Source organism: Vombatus ursinus, unplaced genomic scaffold, assembly GCF_900497805.2.
Source record: "Vombatus ursinus unplaced genomic scaffold, bare-nosed wombat genome assembly UNPS02014798.1, whole genome shotgun sequence".
Classification (NCBI taxonomy): domain Eukaryota; kingdom Metazoa; phylum Chordata; class Mammalia; order Diprotodontia; family Vombatidae; genus Vombatus; species Vombatus ursinus.
Window position 1 is genome coordinate 28375840 of NW_020954576.1, and position 24848 is coordinate 28400687.

General features: G+C 39.0%; 1 protein-coding gene across 3 annotated transcripts in view; it reads left to right on the forward strand.

The window, feature by feature from the left end:
- The window catches only part of LOC114049959 (toll-like receptor 5), a 72073-nt gene that overhangs the window by 32430 nt on the left and 14795 nt on the right, over positions 1–24848 (forward strand). The window contains exon 3 of one of the 3 annotated variants that reach the window (XR_003569917.1): positions 13629–13818. The exons of 1 other annotated variant lie outside the window; for it this stretch is intronic. Coding sequence is in view for 1 of the 2 variants with exons in the window: in XM_027871441.1 (XP_027727242.1) it covers positions 20654–23233 (2580 nt within the window). In the remaining variant the exon portion in view is untranslated. Of the gene's footprint in view, positions 1–13628; positions 13819–20646; positions 23471–24848 lie in introns of those variants that run through there. One more of the 3 variants, XM_027871441.1, reaches the window with a different exon arrangement.

A 24848-nucleotide genomic window follows, 5' to 3' on the forward strand; every position in this document is an offset into this window, starting at 1 on the left:
AGACCTCAAAAAGAGATAATCTCTAGGAAGGTTTAGATACATCTTTGCTGGACCTGTGATCTCACTAACATAGGTACTTCGTCCCACAATGCAGATTGCAACCCATCTGTTTCTGCCTATCTTGCACAAATCTTATCCATATACTTCCTTAAATCTGCCATGCATGGTTCACCCAACATGCTAATGGCCTTCCACCAGTTCTCTTGATATTGCATGGGTACTAAGGGAACGCATTACACAGCTATTTATTATTCCTCATTCTTGCTAGTAGACTTACCCATTTTTTTTTTTCAGCTAGGTGGCACAACGTACTGTGTTGAGAGCTGGGCTTAGAGACTGGGAGACATGAGTCCAAATTTGATGTTAGATGCTTTTTGTGTGACCCTAGACAAGTCACATAGCCTTTGTCTGCCTTAGTTTTTCCTACTGTAAAATGGAGATAATAATAGCACCCATCTCTCAGGGTGCCTGTGAGGACTGAACGAAATAATATTTGTAAAGCGACTAGCTTTATTTTTATTGCTTATTCCCTCTCCTTCACGGATTCCTCCAAAGACATCTTTATACTATTTCTTTTTGTCTAGTTCAAACTTCATAATGTATTTCAGCTTGCTAATGCCCATCGTGTGTCTCTCCATTGCCTTTTGGGTAATCCTTAACATCGGTTCTTTAGATATTAGTTGTCTGTGGTTCACAGCTATATAATGTCCCCAAAAGAATATGAGTGTTAAAAAATGGGCCTTTATTTTAGGGAGAAGTTTAGAGTTGTTATAAGATTTCTCAAAGACAATCTAGCCTGCTCTTGCTTTCAATTCTGGGCCTAGTTCATTGTCCATTTGCTCTATCTATCCAAGATACACATACCAATAGACAAGCTTAATAGAAGAACTCAATCTAGGAAGATGGGCAATAATACTGTTCATAGCTGCAGTTGTCTATCCACACAAATACAGAGTATGGACAATAAACAAAATGAACCAGGGGTCTCAATTACAGGAGATAAATTCAACCTTTAAGGCATTACTGAGACTTGGCAGGATATGACTCATGATTAGACTATGGCAAAGGAAAGTTATATCTTAGTATAAAGGGAAACAGATAAAAGGGGAGTGGTGTGCTGTCAAGGAGATAGCCTCCTATGAGGAAATCCGCAAAGCAGAGGATGAAAACTTAATGTAAATCATTTAGGGTAAGGATCAATGGCAGGAAAAGCAGAATCAATATTGTAGATATTTCTAGCCAAGTGAAACAGATTGCAAAGTTGCTTCTAGAAACTGGCACAAAAGTAGATTGTTGTTATTATTGGGGACTTTAACTATTTGAATGTCTACTGGAGACGTGAAGGTTAAAAGTTGACTAGTTATTAATTTTTCCACTTGCTTTAATGATAACTGTGCATACAGAAGGTGCAATCATCTTTTTTATTATACTATGTTATGGAAGTGCTTGTTTTATTCCATAAATTAAAAACAAAATAAAATTTTAAAATGGCAGCAACTTTGGGAGGAAGTAAACACAACATCTTAAGGTTTGTGATAGATAAGAAAGGAGAATGCTGAGCAACAACAACTGAAAACAGAAAGACGTATAATTCCGATGAGGAAAAAAAGCAAAAGCTGTCTAAAGAAACAGATGTGGATACATAGGAAACTCATCACTAACTTGGATTTCAAAAATGTATGTGTATAAAAGCAAGTAACTGAAGATGAACACAAAAATATACCAGATTCTGGTAGGGATATTGTTAGGAAAACTACAGCCTATGTGAAATGAGGCTTACAATGGATACAAAGATCATCAAAAAAGGGCTTTTAAAAAAAAATGTTAAATCAGGTCCTTAAGGGAATTCAAAGAAGAGAAAAGACTGCTACCTGGTGTGGATGAAGCTATGATAAAAAGCAACACTTGTTTTGCATCTATTTTCTCCACCAAAAAGAAGGATCTTCAGAGTAGGATAAACAAAACTGGATAACTGGAAATTAAAACCCATGATAAGCAAAATGATGGTAAGAGAGTACTTAACTTTGCTCAGTGAGTTCAAGTCTCAGGACCAGAAGAACAGCATTCTAGGGTACTGAAAGAAACAGCGTGTATGACTGATGAGTTCAGTGATCATTACGAACGGCAAATGTTGCACTGACAGGAAGATTGAAGTCTATAAATCAATGAATTTAACAGATACCTGGCAAAATCCTAGAACGTATTATTAAATTAATGGTTTATTAGTATTTAGGAAGAAAAGCTATGATTACTAAGAGCTAGTGTGGGTTCCTTGAGAACAAGCTGTGCCAGATTAACCTCATTTACTTTGGTGATACAGTATTTTGACTGGTAGATAATGGGAGTGTCATAAACATAGATTGCAGCAAAGCCTTTTAACCAAGTCTCTCATGCTACTATTTTGGAAAAGATGGATGTTAGATAATAGTATAGGACAGCTAGGTTGCTCAGTGGTTAGAGTGCCAGGCCTGGAGTTAGGAAGACTCATCTTCCTGAGTTCAAATCCGGCCCTCATATACTTACTAGCTGTGTGACACGGAGTAAGTCACTTAACCCTGTTTGCCTCAGTTTCCTTATCTATAATGAGCTGGAGAAGGAAATGGCAAACCCCTGTAGTATTTTTGCCAAGAAAACTTCAAATGGGGTCACAAAGAATTGGACACAACTGAAACAACTGAATAAGAAGATGATAGTATAGTTAGGTAAATCGGAATAGGTTGAATGGCCAGACCCAAAGAGTAACCATGAATGGATTGATATCATTTTGGAGGAAGGTCTCTAGGAAAGTTCTACAGGGACACGTTATCAATTTACCTTGGTTCTTGTTTGTTGCTTTTTTAATCAGTGATTCAGCTCAATTAATGATAATTTAGTAAGTACCTACTATATGCCAGGATTACAAATCACTGTGAAAACACAGTCCCTGCCACTAAGGAGCACACTTCTAATAGGGGAAGCAACATTTAAATAATAATGTACATATAGAGTAGACAGGAATTAACTTCAAAGGGAAGGCACTAGAAGCAAGGTGACCAATAAATAAATGAATTCTGAAAAAGGTAGGATCTGAGCTGAGTCTTGAAAGAAGCCAGAGAAGGTGAGAAAAGTAAGTGAGGAGAGGGAGAATTCCAAGGACGGAGGAGAGGCACAGAGCCCGAGATGGAGTGCTGTGTTCAAAGAATTACAAGTAGACCAGTGTCACTGGTTCATAGAGTGAATAGAGGGGATTGAACTGCAATATGATTGGAAAGGTGGGAAGAAGCCAGGCTGGAATTATAAAGAGCATATGTATTATATTTACAGAAGCCACAAAACTAGGAGAGATAGTTAGCTTCAGATGATAAAATCAGAATCCCCAAAGATAAAATACTCGGTCAGCTCTAATAAGCTTAAATTTAATAGAGATAAGTGTGAAGCCCTCAGCTTGAGTTTTTAAAAAACCAAATTCCTAAGTACAAGGTTTAAGCATGGCTGAATCATAGGGGTCATGGATAACAGCATTTAAGAAAGAAATGAAATTGCAAGCTCAATGTGAGTCAATGATGGGACAGGCAGACAAAAAAAAAAAACGAATGGGATTTTGGGCATCGTGAAGAGAGGCATAGTATCCAGAGCACAGGCGGTAACAATCCCAATGTGCTTTGCCCTGGTTGGGCCATACATTGAAAATTATGTTTAGATCTAAGGAAGGACGTTGACAAGTTAGACAGTAATTGGCACGACTAGAGGCTTGGAGACGATTCCCTAGGAGGACGCATTGTAGGAACTGGGAATGTTTAATGTGGTGCAAAGATTTATGTGTCAATAGACCTTCTCACACAGACTAGAGCTTAGCCACTCTCTATATGCTTGTGCATCCCTTAGCAGTCTCTTCCCATGTGAAGGCTAGCCCTTCAGGTATCTGTCAGGACCCTATATCACCTTTGCCTCCTGGTTTTTCCTGCTTCCTTAAGACTCAGCCCAAGTGCCCTCTTCTGCAGGAAGGTCCCTTTCCAGGTCTCCTCTGCTGGGAAGGAGCACCTTCCCTCCAAGATCACCTCCCATCTATTCTGTACATGTCTTATCTGCACGTAGATATTTTATGTCATATCTCTTTTTAGAATATGGGCTCCTGGGGGACAGGAACTATTCTTGCCTTTCTTTGTATCCGCAGCACAGTGTCTGGCACATAGTAAGTGCTTAATAAAATGCTTGTTGACTGACTGACCAACTGATATAATAATTTCATGGGCGGGCACCAGAACCAGCACACACATTCTGTCTCCTTAATTCAATATAGAGGTACCCACCTCCAAATGCCACCTTAATAATCCTCCTGCCCACACTCCCTAAAATAAACTGCACCCTAGCAGTCAACTCCAAATGTCTGAGAATACATACTCAGAGATGCCCACAGTACTGTGTATGGATCTATGCCGGACATGCCCGCAGACTTCCCAGGTTCCACTCCCAGACACAACCCTAGTCACTCACAACTCACTGGGTTCTCTCACCCTTTCTTAGACCCCTAGTCTTAATAACAACCACAACATTAACGATCAGGCTGTCATCCATTCTCCACACATTCCATTCTTGACACTCTCTCCTCCTACTCCACTGATTTCCATTGTCCAGAGAATCTCCTAATTGCCCCATTATAGGGAAGAAGAAAGGAGAGTATTCAATAACTAGGAACAGCTGCAAACCCTCCTGGACTTCAGCACACAGCTGAAGTTTCCTCTCCATTCCCTCCTTGGGGCAATATGATACCTATCTTCAGGAATTTGAAGGAGGATGGGGATTTAGAAGAGACATTATACTTGGTCTGTTTGGCTCCAGAGAACAGACTTCTTAACAATCAGAGGGACAGATTTTGGCTTGATGGAAGGAAATTTTCTAATAACTAAGGCTATCCAAAAGATGAATTGAACTGCCTTTGGGGTTGATGTCCCCCACCCCAAACCCCAACTAGAAGCCCTCAAACAAAGGCTAGATAATCACTTGTTGGGGATGTTGAAGAAGGGATTCCTCTTCAGGGATGCTACATTGGCTTCTGAGGTTACTTCCAGCTCTGAGGTCCTATGATTCTGAATCACAGTGCAAAGAGTAGCCCACTAGCCCAGATTTAAGCAGATAAAATTTAATAGGGATAAATGGAAAGGGAAGGGAACAAGCATTTATTAAGCTTTTACTATGTACTAGGCACTGGGCTAAGTGCTTTACAAATATTATCTTATTTGATCCTCACAACCCTGTGAGATAGGTGTGTATCACTATCCCTATTTTATAGTTTAAGCTGAGGCAAACAGATTTAGTGACTTACCCAGAGTCACACAGCTAGTATCTGAGAGCCAATTTGCACTCGTCTTCCTGATTCTAATCCCTTTGCTCTATCCACTGCACCACCTAATCTGCCTCCATCAAATTGTACACTGAAGTTTTGAAAAATCAACAACTTCACAGGTTCAGCATGAGGAAGGTGTAGCTAGATAATAGTGTGAAGGAAATTTGGTTGGGACTTGGGGGGAGGCATGGTTAATGGCCTGAGAACTCAGTGTGAACCAGTGGTTTGACATGGCAGATGAATGATGTAATCTTAGGCTGCATTATTAGCATCCACCCGTAGGGAAGTTCTAGGCCTGTTGTGTTCTGTAACTGTGATCACCCTGGGCTCCACTGCCAGGAGGCCCCTCCCTTCAGGGTTTCCTGGCATCCATAAGGGGATCCAGGGGGTGTTTGACATTGGTTCAAGCTCACATTGATTGTATGAGTTTGCTTGGATTTTGCTAGAGATTCTAAGAGGTAGGAATTAGGATGGGAGTGTATTGGAGAAATGAGGGATCAATTGTGCTCAGAGCAAGATGAAATAATAATGGAAAAGTAGATGAATGAATGAATGATGAAAAGCATTTATTATTTTATATATAATATATTATAATCTTATATATTATATTTGTTATATTATATATAATATATATTTATATCTAAGGCAGCTAGGTAGTGCAGTGGATAGAGTACCAGGTCAGGAAACAGGAAGACCTGAGTTCAAATCCAACCTCAGACTTGTGTGACCCCGCTTGCCTCAGTTTCCTTTATCTGTAAAATGAGGTGGAGAAGGAAATGGCAAACTATTTCAGTATTTTTGCCAAGAAAACACCCCAAAAGGGATCACAAAGAGTTGGACACAACTGAAATGACTGAACAACAACACCCAGTCACCTGTGTAAATTGAACCTCTTACAATTCTTTACATCTAAGAGAAACTTACTTGTGGGATGATATCCTGGAAAGAACACTAGGTTCTAATCCTGGCTCTTCCACTATCTGTGTATATAACCCTGGGCAAGATATTTACTGTCTCTGGGACCTCAACTGCCCAACTACGGAATGAGGGCAATGAGCCATATTATCTCTAAGATCTCTTTCCTAATTCTATAATTTCAGGCTACACAATCATCATCATCAAGCATTAATTAAGCGCCTACTATGTACCAGGCACCATGCTAATCCATAGGAATATTAAGAAAGGCAAAAACACAATTCTTGCTTTTAAGCTCCCATTCTAATGAGGGTCACAGCATGCAAATAACTATGTATATACAAGATACATACAGGCTAAGTTGAAAGAATATTTAGTAGCTAATAACAACATAAAAACCATAATTTTTAATGTGTTCTCTTATGGTAATAATCCTTACAGAGAGTTTCTGAGATTCTCAAATTCAGTTCTACTGTATTTCGATTTGCCTTTGAGATGTTAGCTGTTAAAATGCATGAAGCATATTTCCTGCAGGATATTAGCTGTTACTGTGATGTTAGTAACATTGATAAATGACTCACTCTCTCTGGGCCTCAGTTTCTTTTTCTAGAGCTGTGGTCCTTAACCATAGGTCCATGACCTTGCTTTTTTTCTTTCTTTTTTGATCTATATTTCAATTTAATTAGTTTCCTTTGTTATCCTATGGTTTTATTGTATGCATTTAAAATATTAATTGAAAAGGAGGTGCACAGGCTTCACCAGACAGCCAAAGGGGTCCCTAAGCACACAGAAAGGTTAACAATCCCTGGATTACATGATTTTTTAAAATACCTTACTTTGGAACTAAAGCTATCCACAGGCAGAATAGCTTTCTTGGAAGGTAAGAGGTTGCCCTGCACTGGAGATCTACAAGCAATGTTGGATGACCCCTTAATTGGCATGTTTTAAAAGGATTTTGTTTTGTTTTCTTCCCCAAGGTTTGGGGTAGACTAGTTGGTTGGTGACTGAGGCCCATTCCAGTTCTAAAATTCCGGGACTCTCTAAGTGAATTCCAGACATTAGGGACAACCTGTGGGAAGGTGTAGAGGGCTGAGCTCTGGTCACAACTAATGAGCCATTTCAGCTGTGACATAGAACAAGGGAGGAAAAATAATGTGACCTAAGACTGCAAAGGTAGGTGGCAGCCACACTGTGGAGTGCTTTAAATGCTGGGTGGAGGAATTTATATTTTATGCCAATAAAGATTTGACCTCTGCTTTAGTAGGCTTAATTGCACAGCTAAGTGGACAATGGATTAAAAAAAAGGGAGTGACTAGAAGAAGGAGACCAGGTGTCCAGGTGAGAGGTAATAAGCGCTTGCCCTGAAATGTTTTGTAAACAATAAAGAATTCTACAAATTGAGGCATTATCTTGTTTAGTCCCCAGAATTGCTAAGGAAGTATGGTTGGTCACCCAGCAGAATCTCATTCTCTTTGTTAGACCCTTCCTATAAGAGGCACAGCTCGGAAATAAAGATAATGAGTCTTGATGGGATTTGTGGATTCATATTTAATGCTTTGGGGTGTACAAGTGTTAGGGAAGACTAGTACCTCTGGCGTGAAGGTTGCCGAGCTCTTTTCCGAGTTGCTTTCCATCCTCTGTGTCCACCTGATTCACCCAACTCTCACCTCCGGTTCCAAGAACTTGTGATAGGAGCAGTGGCCACACCCTGGTAAACACTTTAGTGCAAGGGTGGGTAACCTGCAGCCTCCAGGCCACATGTGGTCCTTTGGATCCTCAAGTGGGGCCCTTTGGCTGAATCCAAAATTCACAGAACAAATCCCCTTAATAAAAGGATTTGTTCTGTAAAACTTTCCATAATCTTTGTGTGTGTGTGTGTCATTGAACCCTTTAACAGTCTGGTGATATCTATGGACTTCTTCTCAGATAATTATTCCCTGATGTGGCATATCTACTTAGAAAACCACAAATTAACATTATCTATGTTGCATTTTTATTTATTATTTACGTGACCTAGATGTAAAGAGAGATACTACAAGAAAATCTGAAGAACATGGAACATATTACTTATCAAACTTATGGATAGGTGAGCAATTTATGAATAAATAAGAGATAGAGAGCAGAGTGAGGTGTAAAATGGATAATATTGATTATATTAAATTAAAAAGATTTTGTACAAGTAAAACAAATGTAGCCAAGATCAGAAGGAACGCAGAAAATTGAGGGGAAAATTTTATAGACAGTTTCTCAGATAAAGATCTCATATCTCAAATATATAAAGAACTTTGTAAAATCTGCAAGAATATGAGCCATTCCCCCAACTGATACATGGTCAAAGGATATCAGTTTTCTGATGAAGAAATCAAAACAATTTGTGTTCATATAAAAATGCTCTAAATCATTATTGATTAGAGAAATGCAAATTAAAACAACCTTGAGATATCATTTATACCTATCAGATTGGCCAAAATGATTGAAGGGAAAAGCAACAAATGTTGGAGGGGATGTGGAAAAATTGGGACACGAATTCATTGTTGGAATTGTGAACTGATACAACCATTTTGGAGCGCAAACTGGAATTATGCTCAAAGAGTTATTAAACTACCTATACCCTTTGACCCAGCAATACCACTACTAGGTCTATTTCCAAAGATGATTAGGAAAAAAGGAAAAGAATCTATATGTTCTAAAATGTTTATAGCAGCTCTCTTTGTGGTGGCAAAGAGCTGGAAATTTTGTGGATCCCCATCAATTGGGGAATGGTGAGACAAGTTGTGGTATATGATTGTGATGGAAAACTACTGTGCTATAAGAAATGATGAGCTTGATGATTTTGGAAAAAAAACCACGTATAGACTTGCACAAAATAATGAAGAGTAAAATGAGCAGAACCAAGATAATGTTGTATACAGTAACAGCAATATTGTCTTAAGTATAACTTTGAGCAAATAAGTCATTGTGAATATTATAAATACCCATATTAACTACAAAGGGCACATGAAGGAAGGTGCTATCTGCATGTAGAGAAAGAAAAAGAAGTATTTCTAGAATGATTTTTCGTGAGTGTGTGTATGTGTGTGTGCTTGTGTGTATTTGTGTCTAATGGTAACCATCTGTAGGGCAGTGGAGGAGGGGACAAAAAAAGAGAAATTTACTTGATAACTTTTTTATATATTTAAAAGGAATAGCAAGTTGTACATAATAGAGTTGTAGTTTCATGTGCAACCATCTTTTTTTCCCTTATACTATGTTATTGAAATGCTTGTTTTATTCTATAAATTTAAAAAAGAAAAGAGAAAAGAAATTTGTTAAGCATTTCCCAATTACAGTTTAATCTGGTTCCTGGACACTCCTGAGTTTTGCAAACTGTTTGGGCTGTGGGTTGTGAGTTTAACAACTCTGGACTAGACCTCCAAAGTCCCTTTCACCTCTAGATCTATGAATCTGTTATCCTTATGCTCTTCTCTGAAGGCTATTTTCTGAATCCTCTCCAAATTTAGGATATATCTCTGCTAAGATGATAGAAATTCAGAACTTTAGATTTGGAAGGGACCTTTTCATACACCCACACCCACCAACCCACCCACCCACCCACACACACACACACACACACACACATACACATTTAGAAAGGAGGAGAGGAAACTGAAACCAAGGGAAATAAAGTTATTTATTGAAAGGCACGACAATAAAACTGGGAAGAATAATAACTCATATTTACATAGCACTTAAAGGTTAGTTTTCCTTGCAACAACCCTGTGAAGCAGTTATTTGTATCATTGAATCATCAACTTCTAAACTGGAAGAGACCTTAAAGGCTATCTAGTTCAATCCCCTAATTTTATAGATGAAGAAACTGAGACCCAAGGATGTTATTGACATGCTCAAAGTCATACAGATGGCAAGTAGCAAGACTAGGATTTGAACCAAGATTCACTGACCCCAAATCCACATCTATTCCATAGCACCATGGTAGTGTATGCATTATTCCCATATTACAGAGGAGGAAGATAAAGTATATAGAAGTTAAGGAGTTCATTCAGTCACACAGCTAGTAGGTGTTGGAGATAGGTTTAGAACTCAGGTCTTTCCATTCTTGTTTCAGTGAGCCATTAAGTTGCATTGCCTTCTCATGGCTGGGCATAATAGGAGAATGACTTCAGGGTTCCCATTTATTCAATTCTTCGTAAATCCCAGTGTTAGGCTTGCTTTAAGGGAGAAAAAAAGTTTTGCAATAATGATGCATGATTCAACCTTGGTTCACAGTAACTCTTTAAATCTTAAAATTAAATCTTACTTTATTTACAAAGAGTCAATTATTATACAGTCTGGTTTTCCCCACAGCTGTTCTATGTCCTGTGCTTGTTTTCACTAATTTTCATTCTGTTTATTTCTCACAATTTTTCAATTTATCAAGGTCATTTTGAATTTTGATTTTATTTGGGAGAGACAATAACTGGTGATCTTTCACTTACATAATTGACTATACTATCTTGTGTGTATAATTACTATATCTGAATAATATTGGAATCATAGTTTCCATAGCATAAAGTAGCCAAGTATTTCCAAAAAATTATCTTAAATTCACTCTACTAACCCTGTCAAACTGTTCACCATCCTATTTCCTGGGTGTCAACTACAAATCTAAGGCCTCCAATACATATTGTACCCTGGGTATATAAGTCCCAGCTGATATACTTCCCAGCTATGTGACTGGGCAAGTCACTTTACTGTACCAAATCCTCAGTCTCCTCCTTTGAAAAAAGAAATATAATAACTCTTGCCAACAGCATAATTGGGTATTCGGTAGGGTTCAGTGTAGAAGAGAGTCCATCCTGGGTGCAGCTATGCCAGGAAAGAGCAGCCCATCCCCCAAAGTGTCAAAGTTGTGCCCCCGTACTCAGGGCTGACATCCCCCAATCAGTAGGAAAAGATGGAGCCTGGGAAAAGCCACAGGCAAGAGGGGAGGGTGCTGCAATGAGAAAAGTTGGATCTGAGAGAGGGGTGCAAAAATAATGGGACACAGAGGATGACAGTGAGAGACTTGGGGGGACGGAGACTAAAGGATTGAGTAAGCAGAGAGGAAAAGAGACCCGTCCTGTGTCAGTGGCCTGAGTCAAAGCTCCAGTCACTTCTGCGTCAATTACTCCGGCTACTTGCATTATTTGCCCCATACGATTCTTGTAAGGAAAAGAAATTTTGTTTTTTAGGCAATTGGGGTTAAGTGACTTGCCCAGGGTCACACAGCTAGTAAGTGTCAACTGTTTGGTCTGAGGCCGGATTTGAACTCAGGTCCTCCTGACTTCAGGGCCAGTGCTCTATCCACTGCACCACCTAGCTGCTCCGAAAAATTTTTGTAACCTTAAAATACTATCTGCAGGTAGAAGTTATTGTCACTGTGATATAGTAGCAGACTGGCTATCATTTCAATGGTTTTTTATTATGTCAATGTTAATTAGTTTATATGTTATGAATTACTCCCTTCTACAGCAAAGGAACAATAAGCACCTGTAAAATAAGTGGTAAGAATGAGTTTTATTAGAAAAAGCCTTGCTTGCTGAGGTATTCAAGTGGCTTTAATATAAAAAAAAGAAAGGAAAAGTAAGTTTTATGTGGAAAGTTTTACAAGGAGAATGCAGATTTGCTATTTAAAACCAAAAGGTCCACCTGCCTGGGATTTGAAAAACAGCAAATGTCAAAATGGACAAGGAAAGATCCCTGAAACAGATCGCCCAGTTTTACTCTAATTCTTTCTCCTTTTTTTTTTTTTGGTAGCACAACATTGAATTGTCATTTATAGCCAGGTGATCCTGAATGTACCTGATCTTTGCCCTGGTTTCTAGAGGATAATTTCAGAGTCTGGAGAGGTGATCTGTCTTCCTTGTCCATTCCCCAACATTTAGCAGCAAATGGTCTCTAAATGAATGGTTGTGTGGCAGATAATGCCATTAGGCCAATAAAAAGTGAGAGTCTAATGCATAACTTATGTATATAATTGGGGTTCATCGAAGGATATAGCAGAGCCACTTGATTTCCAAGAAGGTGGAGAAAGGTTCTAAGATGAAACTGCCTCTCAGGTCTATGCTGACTCACCAGTTCACTTATCTGTGGGGACAGGAAACGGTAGATCCTCGCCAGCATGGGCCTTTAGCAGTAGGGCGGCTTCAACAGAATGTAAGTTAAGGGCAAATTTACTCTTGTGTATATAAAGAAAAGGTTTCAGTTTATCAGGAAAGTTACTTCCCTTCTGGCCTTAAAAGGTTTGGGGAGCTTAATTGGTTAGGGTATGTGCAAATCAATGAGCTGTGGACAAGTCAGAACTCATAACTATTCTTTAGGACACCTTCAACAGCATTAGCAGCTTTAGACACAGGAAGCTAATATCTGAAAGGGAGACCTATGTAGGATAGTTTCTCACAATTAGTAAAAGGATGACCCAAATTCAATAACCTTGGGAGGTGGTTGTTATCTCAGGGTAGGCAGCCAGCATAGTGGAAGTACTAATAACTGTCCTGAGAGTGACCATGGAAGGAACTAACATTAGATTACAGTAAGTTTGGGGGGTTTTTGTGAAAGCTGGAAAGAGGTAACAACTATTGAGATTTTAGTAGACCAGTTAAGAAGTTATAATCAGTTTTGATTGACTTTAGTGGAAACTATTATATATAAAAGCAGCAAGGTATGTATTACACAAAGTGTATCTTCTACTGAGAAAGGGAATCTCACCAAAATGGGGCTAGGGGAGTCAGTGGGGAGAGTAAGACTCTCATTTTAACTGTACAATAAATAACAAATGGATCCAATCCCATGCAGGGGCTTGATCCCTCACTTATCCTTCTCCAGATAGAAATCCATTTATCAGTAGTCCCTTGGGATCAATGTGAGGTAGATCACAACAGTCACATAAAGTCCTAGCCAATAAAAGGTCACCTAGACAATCCAGAATCTGATGTCAGGAGTCTCTTCTTGGAAATTAAAGAGGGTTGTGTCTGATTAGCACTTGCAGGGATAACTGCCTAGAAATATTACCATGCCGTACAAAGGATCTGTTGCCCTTCAGTTTCAGCCCTTCAGTATCGGTCATCCTACTCATGTTTTTGCCTTGATGCTCCTGGACAGTCTATTCTACTAGCAAAATAATAGTGTTGAAAATTAAGTTAAACCATTTGGAAATCAGTGGCTTACTTCTATGACTTTTCTCATTTCTTTATCCAAGTTCCTGACCTTTTTTGTCGGGAAGCAAATTTAATTACTTGCTTTTACTGGGGGAGCACATTTCCCTTCAGGATCCATTGAGGTATTAACTAAATGATTCTCATTAGAGTGAATTTTTCTCTCAGGCAGAGGTATCAAGATAAGCCAGATGGTGATGATGTGGTTTATGTTGCAGATGCAGCTAGTTGTAGCAAGGAAAAGGACAAAACTGAGACCTAGAAGACTTGGATTCTATTATCTGCTCTGCTACTGACTAGCTGTGTGACCTTGGGCAACTCATTCTACTTGTCTGAGCCTGTTTCCTCATCTCCAAAATGAGAATAATATTTGCACTGTATCTGGAAATATAAAGTGTTAAATACAGATTAAAAAGACATTATGATAAAGAAATGTCATCATCATCTTTATTGTCATCTCCCAGACATACTGCTCATTGGACATCTGGAGGTCTGGCCTTTGGGCTGCATAATATTCACTCCATTCACCGGCTGTTTTAAGCAAGGTTGCCACACTAGACCCTGTAAGGACATCACTGCCAGAATTTTATTTCTAGAAAGTTAGAATTTTTAAAAAAAATTTAAATAAAAATAAATAAAAAGAGTCAGAATTTTATATATACTAAGCTCCTCTTCTGCCCCAGATGTGGCATTATGACTGATAACAAATCTCTGCTGAAGCTTCTGGCCTTGTGAAGTCCCTGCTCCCATAAGGTGGGAATTCTATGGTGCTCTTTACCTGGAATGTGCATATAAAATAGATATTATCAGGAGAGAATTTCTGAGCTCCACGGGAGAAGACCACAAGAAATATGAGGGTCCTGAATCATGCCCAGACCACCTGAGATGGCATTTTCCCAGGTGAAAAGCCTGGGACCTTGCTTCCTGGGTAATGGAAACTCTCGTGAGTTTCTCTGGTTCTGGTTGGCTAACCACATGTTGAGTCTGTCTGATTGGCTTTGAAGGCATTCAAAAAGACCTGTTGGCTTCAGCTGCTTCCTCCTTGCTGTTCTTCATTTCATCATCTTATGATGTGCCCTGGTGGCATGATGTCTCTTATGAAAGGCTATGAAATAAAGGGAAAGGCCCCAAGAAATAGAGCTGCATCTTTGGATTTTAAATCTGGGTACAAGGAGTAGAGTCTCCAGCCTTGGGAATTTAAAGACTGGGAAAGTGAGTCATGTGAATCCAGTCCAAGTGTTGTAGCCAGCATCAATGTCCCAAGGAGCAAGGAATGACCTTTAGGAATGACCTTCAGGACTCTAGCCTAGTGGAAAGATTCACCTGGCAGTCATGCCACATCTGGACATGAACTTGGTGGGAGCTGATGCTATCTAGGAATTGAGCTAAGCTTTTACCCTAGTCTCCTTAAGCAGAGAATGAGATGATACGGGAAGGGTGGGGGTTATGTCCCTGAGGTGTTAGGGGAGATGTTTGTATATTTGTTCTTACTATATCTTTGAAGTAAACATCCATTCATAAAAGCTTTAAGTATTAAGTGGTTAAATAAACCTAGGGTGTTAGTCACTATCCCCTCCTAACAAAGGAGGGGAACACAGCCAGTGAGAGTTTAAGCCAATGGCAGAGAAAAAATAGCCCCAAACTGTTTGGAGTACCTGAGAACCCTGAGAGGGATTTGTCACATTCCCAACCCTGAGAGAATCAGACCAGGGCATACATATAATGCTAGAAAACACTGCTGCTATATATATGAAAGATTTCCTTTCACTGAAGATTAGCCTTCCTTTTGCCTTAAGTCCAAATATGGACTCAGTTGAAACACATTGCTTCACATATCTGCCAAACAGATTTAGAAGTGTCCTGGAACTATTCTCTTATGCCTTCCTCTTTCTCATCCTCTCCTCTCCTCCCCCCACCCCCCCACCCCCCAAAAAAGGCTATTGGAACAGAAACCACCTCCTTGCTATTATCTGCATTTCCCTCCTAAACTTACAACTCAAAATATTTGCATTTTAATTCAAGAACATAAATGGGGGGGGGGGGTATTTTTGTTCCTTTTGGCCAGGGAAGCTAGCACTGCCCATCTGTTCTGAACAATTAACATATTTTTAAGAAAGCCAATTCTCCACCACCTTTCATAATATCTGAGCAAGGGAAAGTATAGTAATTTGGGAGGCTTATTTCTTGAACTTACTGTGAGATTTGTTTTATTGCTGCAAAGGGGATTCCCTCTGATGGGATCTAAGCTCCTAGGAAAGGCATCAGTAAGGGAAGCTGGGGAAAGCAGCAAAATAGATATTTTGCTAACAGTCATGGGTGGGGGCGGGGTGAGGATCCATTCCTGTTCTGAAGAAGATTCATTTCTCTTTCCAATGCTTCTCTGACAGCAATCATAATGAGGAATGATAATAATAATAACAACAATAATAATAATAAGCCTGTAGAGAGTCAATGTGGCAACTCACTGCTCTTATAAATGCTATAGCCACAGCTACTGAAGGTTCAGAAAAGTAAGTTCTTGCCACCAAAGTCCTTAGCACCATCAAGTGACTCAACATTAGAAACCAATAAAATTATAACAGTGGAAATGGCATTTAAGAAGAGACGTTACCATCTGCTTTGCCACTGCACCCTAAGGACCATTGGACATTGCCATCTGACTTGCAATTAAAATATGTGTTGTCTCCCCCATAAGAGCAGGAACTGTCTTACTTCTCTATTTGTATCTCCAGAACATAATAAGCACTTAACAAAGTCACTCATTGGTCTGCCTTTTCCTATTTACACCACAGACTCATCATTATTCCATTACATTCACGTACAATTTGTTCGTCCATTCCCTAGTTAATGAGATCCATGGTTCTTAGAAACAACATTTCCTCAAAGTGCTGAGAGTTGTACAGATATACCAGGTGTGCTGTGTTATTGCCAACTCCAGGCAGAATTGTTCAGTGCTCACAGCCGTGAAGTTAAAGCGACAAATGTATGTAAGGAACTGAGCACATTCCTTTCCATCAGATGGCCTGTTTTATTCCCTCTCGAAGGTACACTTGCTAGGAATTTGAAGCTGTTCCATTCAGTTAATTAAATGGTCAGGTATGAGACCATCTGACTGCTTAAAGATGGTGTTGGAGAGAGGCAACATGGCTTGGTTGATGAGAATCAGACTCAGATTAAAAAAAAAAAACTAACAAGTCCTACCTATCACATACTACCTTGTGACCCCTGGAAAAGCCCCTTAACCTCTCGTTATAACAATAAACACTCTTAAGACCATAAATAAGATGCAAATAATGTGTTAATCTGTCTTGATGGAGGTAGTAGATGACCAAGATAAGTAAGGTAAGAGAAAGAGAGGACCTAGCTGTCCTCGATGAATTCAAGTCACTGCATCCAAATGGCACATCCTCATTTACTAAAAAAAAAAAAAAAATCTGGCAGGTGTGATTGCTGAGCAACTGTTATTGATATTTGAAAACATAATTTGAAATGTAAGAGGTAATCCAAGGTTGAAAAAGGGTAAATGTACTGGTTTTTTTAAAAAAAGAGAACTTTATATGCCAACTTTACGAGTCATTGAATCTGATTACAATTCTAGGGACCACTTTCTAGAATGTATCTTTAAAAAAATGGTCACCAAACATCTAGAGAGAAAATTATTAATTACAAAGAGTAAGTAAGGCTACATTGGGACTAATTTCATTTCCTTTTTGGTAGGATGGCTAAACTAGTAGATGAGGGAAAAGAGGTAGATAATACTTTACCTAAATTTTAGCAAAGCTCTTTTTTTAATCTTATTTTATTTTTTCAATTAACAAGCATTTATTTTCTCTTTCCTACTTCTTCTCCCCCCAATTCAAAAGGAAAATAAAACCCTTGTGACAAATATGCAAGTAAAACAAAATAAATTCCCACAATTTCCATGTCCAAAAATGTGTGTCACATTCTACGTCTTAAGTCCTCTGGAATCCTGATTGGTCATTGTGCTCATCAGAGTTCCTCTGGCCTTCAAATTTAGTTGTCTTTATAATGTTGATGTCATTGTATATTTTCCACCTGATTCTATCAACTTTATTCTGCATTGTTTCATATAAGTATTTCCATCAATTTCTAAGTTTCTTATAGCACAATAGCATTCCATTATACTAATGTCATAACTTGTTCAGCCATTCCCCAATTAATAGATACCTCCTTAGGTTCCAATTGTTTCCCACTACAAAAAGAGCTGCTATAAATATTTTAGTACATAGGAATTCTTTTCTTCTTTCTTTGATTTCTTTGGGATACTTAGTCATATCAGGGGTCTTTGGGGGCAGCATGGCTTTTAATAAAGCCTTTCATACTACTGTTCTGGTGGAGAAGATGGAAAGATATGATTTAGATGATAATATAATCAGACAGATCAGGTCTGATTATATGACTGTACTGAAAAAGTAGTTGTTTTTGCTCCAATGTCAAGGTGTCTAGAGGCCTCTAGTGGATCAGTCCAGGGATCTGTGCTTGGTCCTGTGTTGTTTAACATTATCAATTACTTGGCTAAAGGCAGAGATGACATAGTCATCAAATTTTCCAATGACATGGAGTAGGGAAGGATAGTTAATATACTGAATTACAGAGGAAGAATCCAAAATAATCTTCACAGGCTAAAGCAGGTAAACTATGTCTCATGGGCCAAACCAGCCCACTGCTAATAATGATTTTAAATTTTTAAATACAATAAAGCTTTATTTACAAATGTAAAAACCATTCTTAGCTCATATTGCATACAAAAACAGGCAGTGAGCAGGATTTGTTCCACACACATAGTTTGCCAATCCCTGGGCTACAGAATTTGAACTGATCTAATGAGATGAAATTCCATAGGGATAAATGCAAAGTTTTAAACCTGTGTACAAAATAAGATGGAGGAATCAGAGAAAGACAATAGATCTATGGGAAGGATTTATGACTAAACAAAAGATAGAGAGGATCATGGGAAGTATAATGGATAATTTTGATTACATGAAATTAAAAAAGGTTTTGGATAAATAAAACCAATGCAGCCAAAATTAGAAGGAAAGCAAGAAATTGGGGGAAAATTTTTTTTGGCATCAAGTTTCTCTGATAAAGATCTCATCTCTCAAATATAAAGGGAATTGAGTCAAATTTATAAAAAATAAGAACCATTCCTGAACTGATAAATGGTCAAAGTATACGAACAAGCAGTTTTCAGAAGAAGAAATTAAAGTTATCAATAATTATATGGAAAAAATGCTCTAAATCATTAATTAGAGAAATGGAAATTAAAACAACTCTGAGGTACCACCTCACATCTATCAGACTGCCTAATATGACAGAATAAGAAAATGAAAAATGCTGGAGGAGATGTGGAAAAATTGGGAAACTTGCCCTGTTGGTGGACTGGTGAACTGGTCCAACCATTCTGGAGGATAATTTAGAACCATGCCCAAAGGGCTATAAAACTATGTATACCCCTTGACCCAGCAGTACCACTACTAGGTCTGTGCCACAAAGAGATCAAAGAAAAAGGAAAAGGACCCACATATACCAAAATATTTATAGCGATTCTTTTTGTGGTAGCAAAGAACTGGAAATTGAGGTGATACCCATCAATTGGGGAATAGCTAAACAAGTTGTGGTATATGATTGTGAGGGAATATTATTGTGCTGTAAGAACTGATGAGAGGGGTAGCTAGGTGGAGCAGTGGATAGAGCACTGGCCCTGGATTCAGGAGGACCTGAGTTCAAATCTGCCCTCAGACACATAATACTCACTAGCTATGTGACTCTGGGCAAGTCACTTAACCCCAGTTGCCTCACCCAAACAAAAAGAAAAAAGAGAGAGAGAGAGAAATGATGAGGTGGTTGGTTTCAGAAAAACCTGGGAAAACCTATATGAATTGATGCAGAGTGAAATAAGCAGAATGAGATCATTGTACATAATAACAGCAATATTGAGATGAGAATTAACTGTGAAAGACATGACTACTCCGATCAATACTATGATCCAAGACAATTCAAAGGACTCATGATAAAAAAAATGCTATCCACCTCCAAAGAAAGAACTGTTGAACTTTGGGTACAAATTGAAGTAGTATAGTTTTTTCATTTTATTTTTCTTGCCTTTTTTTTTTGCAACATGGCTAATATGGAAATATGTTTTTGTTAATCTGTGATTTCTTATTACATTGCCCTTCTGTGATCCAGGGACTTTTTAAGTCTTACTAATGTTTTTAATTTTTACATCACAGATATTTCTGAGTATACTCTTCTCTAAGGAAGCCTCTCCCTCCATTAGCCCATGATGGATAAACACTTACAAATTCCTACTCTTAGTTTGTCTTTTTTCTTTTTAGACCCTATGCAGACCATCATCCTTCTGTTGGGACAACATTTCCTCATGGTGAACATGTTGCAATGAGCTAAATCACAATTTGTTTTATACTTATTACATGTTAGATAGCTATTGCCCCTGCTAAGGTTTCAGAAGATCCATCCAATCCCATGATGCTTTACAAACTACTCAGATCTCATCAACAAACTATCCTTTAGATTCGTGTTCTATTTCCCAGGTACAGGTAACAGTGCCAGCATGTTAGCCTGCTTTTGGCAGAATATGTCACAAAAGTAGCATCTCAATGCTCAAGGGGCTGGATGCAAGAGGTATGTAATTTAAAGGGCGCAGGGTCAGTTTTCAAAACATACAGAATGAATTACCAAACAAATATAAGACAAAGACAAGTGAAGTGTCCAAGGTTAGGAAGAACAAGTCCACAATATGAAGGTAATGGGATTCAAGAAGCAAACAGGAAATATGATTTAAAATTCAGAAATCCTTTGTCCAACTGGTCTTGCGCATGTGCCAAGATTTTACATGCAATTTGACATATGCCCTGTGGTAAGCATGCTCATGACTCCTTGTGCTCGTGACTCACTGTTCTAAAAAAGCTTGTGAGTGGCGGATGACTCCTAGTTACAACTAGTATTTCTTACATGAGAAGTCACATTGGCTCCTTCAGGAGTTTGCCTCTTTTCATCAGTTTTATTCTTATTTTATTAACTTCCATTTCAGAGGGTGACATTCTATGACTTTGTCCTCAAATTCCGGGGGTGCTCTCTAAGCCGAGCGTCACTGTCTGCAGGAATCACGTCATCTAACTTTGCGTTCCCTACCCTTCCTATGATCTTCTTAATATATAGCCTAGTCTGTTTTGATCTTTCCTTTACTCTCTCTAGGATTGCAATGGGCCGCCTCCTTGCGTTTCTCTTGGGACTGGTATTTGAAGCCTCTTCTGTGTTCGGAATTCCTTCCTGCTCAGCCGACGGACAAATTGCCTTATATCGTTCCTGCAACCTCACCCAAGTTCCCCAAGTGCCAAACACCACCATTAACCTGTTGTTAAGTTTTAACCACATCAGGGTAGTGAATGCCGCTTCATTCCCTCTATTGGAGAAGCTTCAGTTGCTAGAGCTAGGAACTCAGTACACTCCTCTGATAATCGAGAGAGAAGCTTTCAGAAACTTGCCCAAACTTACAGTATTGGATATTGGCCATAGTAACATTCAGTTTTTGCATACTGATGCTTTTCAAGGCTTGCCCAACTTGATTGAATTAAGGCTATTTTACTGTGGTTTCTCAGATTCCATTCTAAAAGATGGTTATTTTAGAAATTTAAGTTCTTTGGCTATATTGGATCTATCTAAAAATCATATCCAAAGTCTCCACCTTCATCCTTCTTTTAGAGATCTGGAATCTTTGGAATCCATAGACTTGTCTCTGAATGAAATATCGCTTGTATGTGAAAGAGATCTTGAGCCCCTCCAAGGGAAAAGATTCTCTTTGCTTAATCTTGCTTCCAATAGCCTCTACAGAAGCATCTCAGTCAACTGGGAAGAGTGCATGAATCCTTTCAAAAGTATGTTCCTTGAGATCCTGGATGTCTCAGACAATGGCTGGACAGTAGACATCATGCGAGACTTTGGTCGTGCTATCAATGCAACCAAGATTTCTTCTTTGCTTCTTGACTACCATGTCATGGGTGCAGGATTTGGTTTTCATAACCTAAAGGAACCTGACCAAGACACATTTGCTGCACTGGGCATGAGTTCAGTGATAAACATGGATATTTCACACGGCCACATCTTCTCCCTAAACTTTCATCTGTTTGAGACCCTCAAAGAGTTGAAAGTTTTAAGCATTTCACATAACAAGGTAAACAAGATTGCTAAAGAAGCATTTTATGGCCTTGACAGTCTCCAGGTTCTCAATCTGTCCTATAACTTGCTGGGAGAACTCTACCAATCTGATTTTTATGGACTGCATAAAGTTGCTTATATTGATCTACAAAGAAATCATATTGGGATGATTCAGGAGAAGACATTCAAACATTTGAAAAATTTAGAAACTTTGGATCTTCGTGATAATGCTATTAAAACAGTTAATTTTCTTCCCAATTTAAATACGAGCTTCCTAAGTGGCAATAAATTGGTAGATTTTCAAAATGTCCACATAATTGCTGAATTCCTTGATTTAGCACAAAACAGGTTGGAAAATCTGAATGATCTTTATACTCTTCTCCAGATTCCAGGTCTGAAGTTTCTCATTTTAAATCAAAATCGATTTTCCTTTTGTCACCAACAGTATGGTCCTTCAAAGAACCATACCATAGAGCAGCTTTATCTTTCAGAAAATATGCTGCAACTGGTCTGGCAAGCAGGATCATGTTGGGATGTGTTTAAAAGACTTCCTTATCTTAAAGTCCTCTTCCTGAATAATAATTACCTTGATTTCCTTCCACCTGGTGTTTTCAGTGATCTGACTGTGTTACAAATCCTTAGCCTGGATGGCAACAGGCTGACCTCTCTATCTCCTGGTGTTCTACCTGAAAATTTAAGAGTCTTGCTTTTATCCCACAACCACCTGCTATCCCCTGACCCTACCATATTTGCATCACTGAGCCACCTAGCTATAACCCACAACAAATATATCTGTGAGTGTGAAACCAGAAATTTTATCCTTTGGCTGAACCAAACCAATGTCACCATGTTGGGGTCCCCTGAGGATGTCTACTGCACATACCCTGACTCATTCTCTGGGGTCTCACTCTATTCAATTTCCACAGAGGGCTGTGATGAAGAGGAAGCCCTAAAATTAATTAATTTTTCACTTTTCATCTTCTTCACCACTACCTTGACTCTATTCCTCACAGCAGTTATGATGTTCACAAAATTCCGTGGGCACTGTTTTTCCCTCTGGCATAAGATGGTCCTGAGACTGTCATTCAAAAACCATCCCCAGGGAGTAGAAGAGGACCAGCACAAATATGATGCATATTTGTGCTTCAGTAATAAAGACTTTGGATGGGTCCAGAATGCACTCCTCAATCACTTGGACTCCCGGTACAATGCTGAAAATAGATTTAACCTGTGTTTTGAGGAAAGGGACTTCCTCCCAGGAGAGGACCACATCAGCAACATCCAGGACGCCATTTGGAGTAGCAGGAAGACTATTTGCATTGTGACGAGGCATTTCCTCAAAGATGGTTGGTGCATTGAAGCTTTCAATTTCGCCCAGAGCAGATACTTCTCTGATCTTAAAGACGTCCTTATCATGGTGGTAGCTGGATCCCTCTCCCAGTATCAGTTGATGAAATACCCACCTATTCGAGTCTTTGTGCAGAGGCAACCATACCTGAGGTGGCCTGAGGACCTTCAGGATGTTGGCTGGTTCTTAAATAAACTCTCCCAATGCATACTCACCAAAAAAGAAGAAAAGAAGAAATCTAACAACATCCCCTTGCAAACTGTAGCAACCATATCCTAGCCAAAGAAGACATTTCAACCTCAACTCCTGCCAGAAGTTATTCTTCTCATTATATTTGCATTACATATGTCTGGCTGTTTCTTTGGAAGCAGCCAGTTGACAGAATAGATAGTATGCTAGATTGGGAGTTAGATTGAGTTCCTGTCTCTGACCTTGGATGGCTGTGAGACCTTGGGCAAGTTGCTTTACCTCTTCCAGATCCAGCTTCCTCATCTGTCAAATGAGGATGATCATATAAAGCCTACCTCACAGGATTATTGTGAGGATCCAATGAGATAATTTCTATAAAGCAATTTGTAAACCTTAAAATGCTAGATCAATGTTAGTTCTCATTATTATTCATTGGATTTTTCTGCAAAGTAAAGAGAGAAACCTTCTGTTTTTCATATTCATACAATGATTTGCTATGCTGACTTAAAAATGAAAATTAATGATTTAGAAAATTGGAATTGACCCTAAAAACCAGACCAAGACTTAGAGTGCCCTCATTCTCCAATACCATCCTCTAGGACACAGCATTAATGGCCTTGCATGAATTTTTCTCTTGGTGTCACATACACTATGCTAAGAATGAGGAGGGAAGCTTGGAAAAGGGAACAAATGAGTGATGCTCTTGCATCAATATTCAGTTTTGTGGAACTGGTGGCATTCCTTGTTGCTAGGCTCCCACAACAAGAGGAGAGGAGAGGAATGGAGGGGAGAGTAACAGAGGGGATAGAGGAAGGGGCAGAGGAGGGGAGTGAAGGAGATGGAGGAGGTAAGGGAGGGGAGGGCAAGGGAGGAGAAGGGAGGAGAAGGCAGGAGAAGAGAAGAGAGGATCTTCTTTCTTTACTTTCTAATCCTGTTTTATTTTCAGCAGAATGGTGCCTCGCTTGACATGGTGTTAAGCACACCATTGTCTGAGCCACCAATCTCAAGCAAGATTGTAGATCTAAAAGGAGATGGAATGGAATAGTTAGGTGTTTAGATTGCCATATTTTTCTCCTTACTACAGTGGTACTATATAGGTTTTCTGGCACATTTCCTTCAAAGAAAAGGTGACTGTAAGACTCACTTGGGAAATCTGTCATACATCATCATTATCATGAACATCAAACCTTTTTAGAGTACCATCTATAGATTAGGCACAGGGAACACAAAGAGACAGAAAATATGTCTTTGAATGTAGATGGGGGAAAATGCATATATTATATACATGTGTGTGTGTGTGTGTACATGTGTATATGTATATACATGTATATGTGTATGTGTATATATATGTGTGTGTGTATATATATTTATATATATATATATATATATATATAGTAATCAATGCCAAGGAGTCAGTGAGTGGTGTAAGCAACAAATGCCAAAGATGTTCGGAAGAGTAAAGAATCACTGAGGGCCGTGGTAGTTTAGGAGAGGATTTTTTTGAGGTGTTAGAACTGAAGTTGGGTCTCGAAAGAAGGTTGGAACTTAGACTGGTGGACATGACCAGAGAAGGAAACCAGCCTGAGTCAAGGTGTGATGGTGGGAAAGGACAGCTAGAGTAAGGTTCATTACAAAGGGGTAGTCAGAGGAGCAGGTTAAAATCCACCTTTGACATTTATACTTGCAGCCACTGGGCCTCAGTTTC